This window comes from Rhyacophila brunnea, unplaced genomic scaffold (genome assembly GCF_057557595.1).
Source record: "Rhyacophila brunnea isolate RB1 unplaced genomic scaffold, BYU_Rbru_1.0 scaffold_18, whole genome shotgun sequence".
Lineage (NCBI taxonomy): Eukaryota > Metazoa > Arthropoda > Insecta > Trichoptera > Rhyacophilidae > Rhyacophila > Rhyacophila brunnea.
In genome coordinates, this window is record NW_028232837.1 from 37,208,299 (window position 1) to 37,217,725 (window position 9,427).

General features: G+C 35.9%; 1 protein-coding gene across 1 annotated transcript; it reads left to right on the forward strand.

Moving 5' to 3' along the window:
* Nucleotides 1-877: 877 nt before the first annotated feature.
* Nucleotides 878-9,120, forward strand: LOC147073483 (chymotrypsin-2-like). Its single transcript, XM_085945657.1, has 5 exons — nt 878-890; nt 2,153-2,307; nt 5,709-5,849; nt 7,323-7,361; nt 8,974-9,120. The coding sequence occupies exons 1-5, from the start codon at nt 878-880 to the stop codon at nt 9,118-9,120; spliced, it is 495 nt and encodes a 164-aa protein (XP_085801783.1).
* Nucleotides 9,121-9,427: the final 307 nt, after the last annotated feature.

The window sequence follows — 9,427 nt, forward strand, 5'->3', positions numbered from 1 at the left end:
AGTTAGAATTATACTGCGACTTCTATATTAAGTCGTCTGCGTCACCACAGTCGTTTCTGGAATAAAATCCTCCCTATACAGCCACTTTCCTCGCGCCCATAATTCAGTGTGTGTACAATATCACGTGGAGTTTTATTAATGTTAAAATTCCTAAACCTTTGTGAAAGCAGACGGAGAACATTATTTTGAATGTAGAAGTATTGTGAGGAGGAGATATAGAAAAGAAAGCTTATAATTTCTCTCAATAGTGTCAGAGATAGAGTGTATGGTTTGACAAGTGAACAAAGTGCAATTGACTTAATAGTATCAGAGTGCAAAAACCCATGAGTTGTAACGATGTCAGTAGAAGGCTTGATATAGAAATTGGTTTACAGTTTTCCTATCACCACATACTAATTTATTCATGGGTGAAACTACTTGTGTAAGTGCTTTGTATGAAGAAATATAATATGCATTTTATTTATAAAATTGGATTACACTGTCTACATCAGGGGTTCCCAACCCCGTGCCCGCGGAACGATTCGTATGTGCACGCCACTATTCAACAAAGACAGAATTTTCACGCTAGTCTGACACACACAGAAAACCCGAAGTGAAAGAACGCCACGAACTGAGCCGATGAACGCCGAAGCACGTGACAGTAGTCACGTGCTCGTACCATCCCGATTGCTTCGGCAATCATCGGCTCAGTTCGGGTTTTCGGCGTGTACAAGGAGTGATGTGCAAATAGCATTCCCCGCCTGGAGCCTGGAACCGCGTTGCTGTCATTGTGATTGCGATTGTTGCCCCGTTCGGGTCGCGACATTTAGCTAGGAGACATCTTCGTATGACGAAACACGAATTAGGAGTTTTGATATTCCTTCTATATAGTTCTAAAATGAGTGGACCGAGTAAAAGACAACGAACCTATAATTTTAACACTGACTGAGAGGAATCATATTGTTTCTTTAATGTGAAAAATAAATGCGTCTCTTGTTGTGTGGTAGTAGTATTGCAGTGCCGAAAAAACATAATGTTGAATGACACTTTCCGATAATTCATGCCACTATTGATGTAAATTATCCACTTAAATCTGAAGTAAGAAAGAAAAAAATATGTCAACTAAAATCAAGTCTAATGCATAACAGACTGTTTTCACTAGACATGTGTAAAATTCTAAAAAGGCCACCATTGCTTGAATACAGTGGATAGAGAAAAGTTACCATTTTTGAAAAAAGCGGCATATAAAATTGAATCATTTTTCGTTTCGACATATTTATGCGAATCATTGTTTTCAAACATGAACTTAATAAAATCAAGATAAAGATCTCGACTCACCGATGAGCATCTTTATGATTGTTTGCTAACAGGATTATCGTCATACTATCCTAATTATGAGGCACTGGCCAATGATATGCAATGCCAAAGATCACATTGACATATTGATATTCTATTTTTTTATGAAATGTTTTCTTTGTATTTGTGTTTTTTGTTTACGTTTTGTAAATACATTTCTCTTTGTGTATGCAATTTGAATAATAGTTTTATTATTTTGAAACATTTTTGTTTATTGTTTATTAATAAATTATGAATATAAGAAAATAAATTATGGGAAAATGAGAAGTTATGGAAGGAGTTTGTCGATTAAAAGTAGGTGGTGCCCGCCACCCTACCGATATTTTAGAATGTGCTCTAGAGTACAAAAAGGTTGGGAACCCCTGGCCTACATGGACTTCTGTTTATAAAATGTTGTCAGTATTTTCATAGCGACATATCTATTAGCCTGGCTTGTCCTCCTTCAAATGCTAAAAAAATTAATAAACATAAAATTTTTCTTAGAAGTCTTATAATGGTTCATTTGAGAACAATACTGTATAAACAGAGTGTTCGAAAACAATACTAATTATTATCTACAAAGGGATATTTAACATTGAAATTGATTTATTCAATTTGCTCCTCAGTGCATGTATATTCGTTCAATCCTCAGCTTCCTAATATAATAGTACCTACATTACTGTAAATTGTAGACAGTGTGCCAAAATATGATAATATACAAATTAATTACTAAAAAAATTAAATGAATAAATAATAACTAGTCAGTTCGTATGAAGTTGAAAGCACAAATCAGACTGTTTTCACCAGAATTGTAATCCAGTTTTAAAATGTTTATCAGATGGACAGCGCCGAATAGTTGGTGGATTACCAGCACCAGTTCTTTCTGCACCGTACCATGTTTCTTTGCAGAACAATAGCGGCTTCCATGTGTGCGGAGGGGTCATCATATCCAAGATAGCCATTCTTTCAGCCGCTCATTGCTTCGTCGAGTATGTTTGTTGATTGATAATATTGATAATATAGTTATTATGAAATATAAGTAACACTGTCTAGATCAAAGAGATTGCACTGTATTACAAACTCTTTGTAGTGCCTAGTGCATTGACTCATCCATCATAGCATTGATTAATTTTATGAGTCGCCTAATTACAAAAAGCGACAAGTCCACAATTCAATATTTTCAACGTTTTTATGTTTCAAGCTTCAATTATTTGTTTTTACGTGAGATTATTTTTTTCGTTGTATTCTATGTCGAAATTAGAACCAAATGGCAATTTGTTTTAGTCGATAAACTCTTAAATGTAATAAATATAGGCAAAATAAAATTGGACATAACGCTAATTGTACCTCACTTTTTAATTTATGCTGCATAAGGCACATATTTTCATGGCACTGTTATGAGTTTACCAGATGCTACAGCATGGGATACGCCCTTTTCAATATTGAACGTTCCCTTATTGGTTGACTTAAGCACGCGCGAAATCAACCAAGCTTTAAATTATATGAAACACGGACTTGGCGCTTTTTGTAATAAATCGAGACTTAAAATATTTTTTTTCGTAGGGTAATATCGCGTTTTGGAATTTATAGATCAATACATATTGTGTAAAATTATACAAAGAATACGTGCATATTTTTTTCTCAATTTTGACCAAATGTGGACTTATCGCTTTTTGGAATTAGACGCCCCACATAGCTAATTGCCTTTCATTTGTAAAGGTAGCTTAAAATAATACCTCATCATCATCAGGGGCGCGACAACCCGGTGTGGGTCCTGGCCTCCTCCAACAGCTCCCTCCACCTGTCCCTATCCAGTGTGGCCGCTTTCCAATTTGGTACCCCCAGAATACGGCAGTCACTGGCAGCTCCATCCAACCAGCGAATCTTTGGCCTCCCTCTTCTTTTACGTCCTATTGGATTGCTGGACATCACTCTCTTTGCCGGTTCATTGACACTCATACGGTGCACATGACCTAGCCATCGCAGTCTCCCAATCTTAATTGATTGAACTCTGCTGCAATCTTCGTACAGCCCGTAGAGCTCAGCATTATATCTTCTTCTCCAATTGGTGGCTAATCTCGCTCAATGCTCCAATTAATACCTATAGATACTTCATATAAAATCAAAGTATTACAGTCATTAGTCATAATATTATATTAATTAATTATGATGACTCACGGTGGCCGCGCGGTTTAAGCGTTGGACTATCATGCCGTGGGTCTCAGGTTCGAATCCTGGGTCTGGCAAGTACACATATTGTTTTTCAATTTGTATGTGAGTCAGGGTATGGACCTAATAGGTTGAACAAGTGGCTGACATCCATTTCTCGTTAAAAACAAAATCTGTTAATACAAACCTCTACTCTGTGGAGGCCCATATGAATGGTCGAAAAAATTATGATAAAGAAACGTTAGTCGGAAAGTAATACCCCGTTTACACATGCATGGATTTACTGCTGACAGAACGTATTATCGCGGCCATAACAAAAAAATGCACATATAAACACGTATTATCGTGCAAATTGCAAGTTTGCATGCATGAATCAAAAAAGTTCAGAAGCTTCTGACTTTTCACGCGACAATTGGGCCATGCAATATCTGCACTTGCCCAGTAGAACGACAGTAGCAAACCTGCTGGTAAAAAAACGAACTACACCGCGCATAGCATACATCGCACTCATTTCGAGGTTAACCGATTTTCACTACCAGTCAAATTGTACTATAAAATGACAATATCGTGTCTTGCTAACCTACTCTAAAAGAATGAGATTTGCGAGACAATCAGCACTTTTACATGTACACAGTTATTATCGCGATAGTTTAAAGTACACTCTATTGCTGCAAGTTAATCTATGCACGTGTACAGGCACTACAACTCTGTTAATCTCAATCTCAACTCTGTGGACGCCCATATTACCATATTATAGTCAATTTGATAATTTACATTCACGTTTAGTTATATTATTGATATATTTTAAGGGGGGGACATGCTCAGCGTAGGTAAAAATGGAGCTTTTGTTCTATTTTCAAAGCATGATCCTGGACATACCTTAAACGTTGTAGAGAATCTATTTATATAATTTTGAAGCCTTATTATCCTTTATATTTATTTTAAACATTTGGTGAGTGCATAAAGTATTTTTATTACATAAAATAGTATTCTTTTAAACCTCTCACTCTAATGTTTTAGAATATAGTCATATTTGAGTACATAAATGTGCAGTGGTGTTAAGATTTTTTACATTCAGTCATCAAATGTTTAAAATAAATATAACGGATAATAAGGCTTCAAAATTATATAAATAGATTATCTACAACGTTTAGGTCCGCCCTTAAACAATATGACAATATGTACCGAATTACATAAAACTTGCATTTATGTTTTACATTCATTCCTATTTTTAGGGAATAAAGTAAAGTTTACTTCTTATGTGATTTGGCAAACTGAAATTATATGCACTTCATGGCTAACTAAACAACTGGTGAAAAATGAAAAGTTTTAATAAAAATTCTACAAAAACAACACTCAATTGAATATTATGGAAATATAATTTACTCATTTTGAGTTTTGCAATAACAATTTATTCAATGATAACATAATATTATACTTAATAATTATGTAATCGCTTGTATCTGTAGGATATAGTGTTGATTGAACCCTACGAAAAAAAATATTTTAAGTCTCGATTTATTACAGAAAGCGCCAAGTCCGTTTTTCATATTATTTAAAGCTTCATTGATTTCGCGCGTGTTTAAGTCAACCAATAAGGGAACGTTCAATATTGAAAAGGGCGTCTCCCATGCTGTAGCGTCTGATAAACTTATGATAGTGCCGCGGAAATATGTGCCTTATGCGGGATAAATTAAAAAGTGAAGTACAAGTAGCGCTAAGTCCAATTTTATTTTGCCTATATTTATTACATTTAAGAGTTTATCGGCTAAAACAAATTGCCATTTGGTTCTAATTTTGACATAGAATACAAGAGAAAAAAAAATCTCAAGTTAAAACAAATAATTGAAGCTAGAAACATAAAAACGTTGTTTCCCGAAAATATTGAATTGTGGACTTGTCGCTTTTTGTAATTAGACGCCTCAATTGGATTCATAATCCATACTTAAATACCTACTGCCATTAAATTGTGAAACAAGTTTAAACAGTGACATCTCTTGGTATTAAGTACTAATAGAAATAATGTGTCATCTATAATATTTTATTGTATTAAAATAAATAATTATGTAACTAATCTTTTTGTATTCTCCTTTTCAACCACGTTCTTTGATTTCAGAGCCTACCCTGAAAACATACATGCGGTGGTCGGTGTAAATGACCTGAGTTCAAATATAGGACAGAAGTATAATGTATTGCAAATCATTAAACACGAACAACACAACCAGACAACCAAAGTGAATGACATCGCCATTTTGATAACCGATCGACCGATATGTATGACAAGATTTGTCCAACCGTTGCCCCTCTTGACCAAGTTCATAAGCGACAATGAGACTTTGACGTTTACTGGTTTTGGAACTCAGTCGGTAAGAAAACAAATTTAAAATAAACTGAATCTTTTACCTGTGTAGTTTAAATTATTTTAGAATATTCTAATCAGTTAAAGGAAGAAGGTTGCCTCGGCGTATGCATCATCATGAAAACGATTGGACTAACGCTGAAGCATCAAGATCAGCACAGGATTTTTCAAGGTGGAAAAAGATTGTTGGAATAAGTGTTAATAAGAGGAATAAATTCTTGAGTTTCCACTTCTTTTCTCGACGTTTTGGGCTTATCGTAAAGGAGTGGATGGGGGTAGATTGATTCCAATGAATAGAAGGATTGTGCGTGATAAAGTAAGACCCAATATATTTCCCTTAACCATAAATGATACAGTTTTTATACAGACACGTACTATGATATTTAAGTGATTTTTACAGTTAATAATTACGGAGATGCGACGTGAGAAAATTACTAATCGTTAGATCGTGGATTCGACTGGATGTTAGAATGATTTGACCACTTGTGTTATTAGGTCTCTCGCTCCCTTGGTTTTTATAGTGATTTGAGACAAAAGAAATGCTATGTTAGCTTAAGGCGAACGATCTGAAGATGCATGTCATTGTTTACTGCATGACCGATGCAGAGTTCATGCCCTGGTAAACAATTCATGGAAAAATGACTCTGTTTGCATTATGAAATCACGTTATAAATTAATTAATAATATATTTTATTGCACAAAGTTGTGCTACTTGCATTCTTCCACGATCGGACAAGTAATATTCTTGCAATAACAATGACTCAATATTATCATGTTCGCATTTCTGAATTATTATAAACAGTTAATTTAGCAAGAAAAACATTATAATATGTTATTATGAAATCATCGTCGATTCTCATTGCAGAGGCCATTATCAAGAGATAATATATTGTGTAATGATGAAGTGTAGTGTAAGGGCAAACATTGTATACAATATAAAGGATATTTCGTATGATTGGTAAAGTAGGCCATCGAAATCCATAGAAACCCTGAAAATATTGATAGGGATGATGGGTTATGCGGTTTAACACGTCATGGCTTCCGGCACTGTCAGCAAAATCCAATATTCGATCCGGTATCTCTGGTCTTAACGATTGACACATTCCTCTGAGCAACGTTTGCTCTTAGCTAATCGGATCCCTTTTGGCATTCTGAGAGCGATGTTTCCATTCATACAACTACACTAAACTTCATCATAACACATACCTCTTGATAATGGCCTCTGCAACGAGCCCGAAACATCGAGGAAAAGAAGTACACGCGGTGGAAACCCAAGAATCTGTTACGTTAAAAAACAACCATTAAAGTCGTTAGATAAAAAGATTAATTTAAATTTAAGAAAAAATATTTATATTGCTTGACATTTTTTCAGAGCTCTGGGAATTCAACATCGCAACTTCAGACAATAGACCTGAAATTATTAGACATGGCTATATGTCAATTTGCTTACCGAAAAATTAGGCCACTCTACTACTCGCAGATATGCACTTTCAACGCTGTCGGACAGGGATCTTGCCGCGTAAGACTTTTTGTTAATAATAATATTTAGATATATCTTTATATTGGATATCATATTGTCAGATAAGAACAATTATGCTGTATTTGTGCATGATCTCAATAAAACCTATTGTTAATTATTATTTACTGTTGAAATCTGATTTTAACGACAGAAAAATATCTGATATATTTCAGTATTATAATAATGTGCATTTAGAGAATGTAATTATTATGTGATTCTGCATTCGTAAGCATAAATAAATAATTAAAAAAAACCACAACTAATGAAATAAACTAACCACAAGAATAACAAATAATAATATTCTAAAATCTTATATATTGCATTATTATTTTTAATGGCACTGCATCCCAGTGCGGTAGACCTCCTCCAAGATTACTCTCCACCATCTATTAATCTCTTGCCCATGAATGCCAGTTGAACGTGGTGTGAGTCTGGAGGCTATTTTTAACTCCATCCACCCACAGAAGACGTGGCCTCTCCTCGTTTTGTAATTTTTCCAGGTATGTTGACATTTAACGCTTCAACATTGATGTATTGTTCATCGTTTATACATGCCCGACCCAGCGGGAGTCTTTGGATAATATATTATATAAATTTATCTAGCTCATCATAGACAATGTATAGTTCATGGTTAAACCAGCGCTACCATACGCAATTTTCACATATTGACTAAAGTATTATCACCGGCCTTCTGCGCGCTCTGAAGCGGAGATGGCAGGCCGTGATAACGTCAAGGTCAAAGCGGGGGTGGGGGACAGAAACGCACGGGGTATTTGGTCAAGGCTGGTTTATTGTAAGTCGTTACATGTTATTGTCATGGCGGTCGGTCGGTAATTGGCGGGCTGCAAACGTGGCTTCTTTGCGTCCTAGCTGCTGATGCTTGGCATCCGAGGCGATGCTCGCTGTCCGATGGGAGATAGGATCGGGGCTTGCGGCTTGGCGTGCTGCCGATGTGGTCCTTTATTTCCTGGAGATGCTTAAGAAGTCTGCCGACGCGGTCCTTTTGGCGGGATATGTATCTTGGCTTCGCGTCCGAGGCGAGCAGAGATGATGCTCGCTGTCCGGCGGCCAATCGAAGAAGGAGCTTTTCGCGCGTGTTCAACCATCAGATTCGGCGTCATCCCGCTCTCGATCGCGAACCTCCCTGTTTTACCGACAAATTGACCGGTGGCGGCGCTATCGGTAGGCCGCGTCTGTTTTGGCGGGATTCTGACGAATTTGAATTTCAAGGAGACAGGTTCCGCTCGGCCGAGGGTTGCGATCACCGCGAAGAGTGGACGTAGGCTGTGGTATTTTGGGAAATATGATGGTTCGGTCCGCCCTTTGAGGTAGTCTCCTGTGGGAGATTTCCATCTGGTATCAGTATGTTTCTAAATTAATACCCTGCTCTCAACACCATCAATTATTTCTCACAATCAATGGAGTACAGAATCCATTTTCAGTCTTGTACGACAATATTGTTATAATTATGACATAATAATATTATAAGTAAATTTATACAAATTTATTAAGTACCTAGGTATATCACAAGATTATTTTGGTATTCAAAATAAGTATCCACCGTTAAAAGGTAAAGACAAAACTGAAAGATATCAAATTTAAAATTTTACAGGGTGATTCTGGTGGGCCACTCGTAAAAGACAACTCGTTGGTGGGAATTGCTTCTTTTGGAGTTCCATGCGCCGTTGGCTATCCCGATGTCTTCACGAGAACATCATACTACGTTCCTTGGATCTTAAAACACGTTCCTGATTTATGACTAACGGCCAGTGCAAACAAAATGAGCCATTTTGTTTGTTATATCTGTGTTTTTTTTCCTTTTTTAGCCATGTTGTTCTGTCAATATTATTTTTATTGAATAAACCTATTGTAGACAAACATTAGGTTGATGGTTTTTATTGTAATTTCCTCAATGATATCCTTCAATTATTAATAATAATCAGGAATCCGGCAAAACAGATTTTTATTCAAACAAAATTATTAATACCTAATACCTCCTATGTAATTATTTATTTATTATACCACGTACTTATCCCATTAATAATTAATTATGCTCAATGATCCAT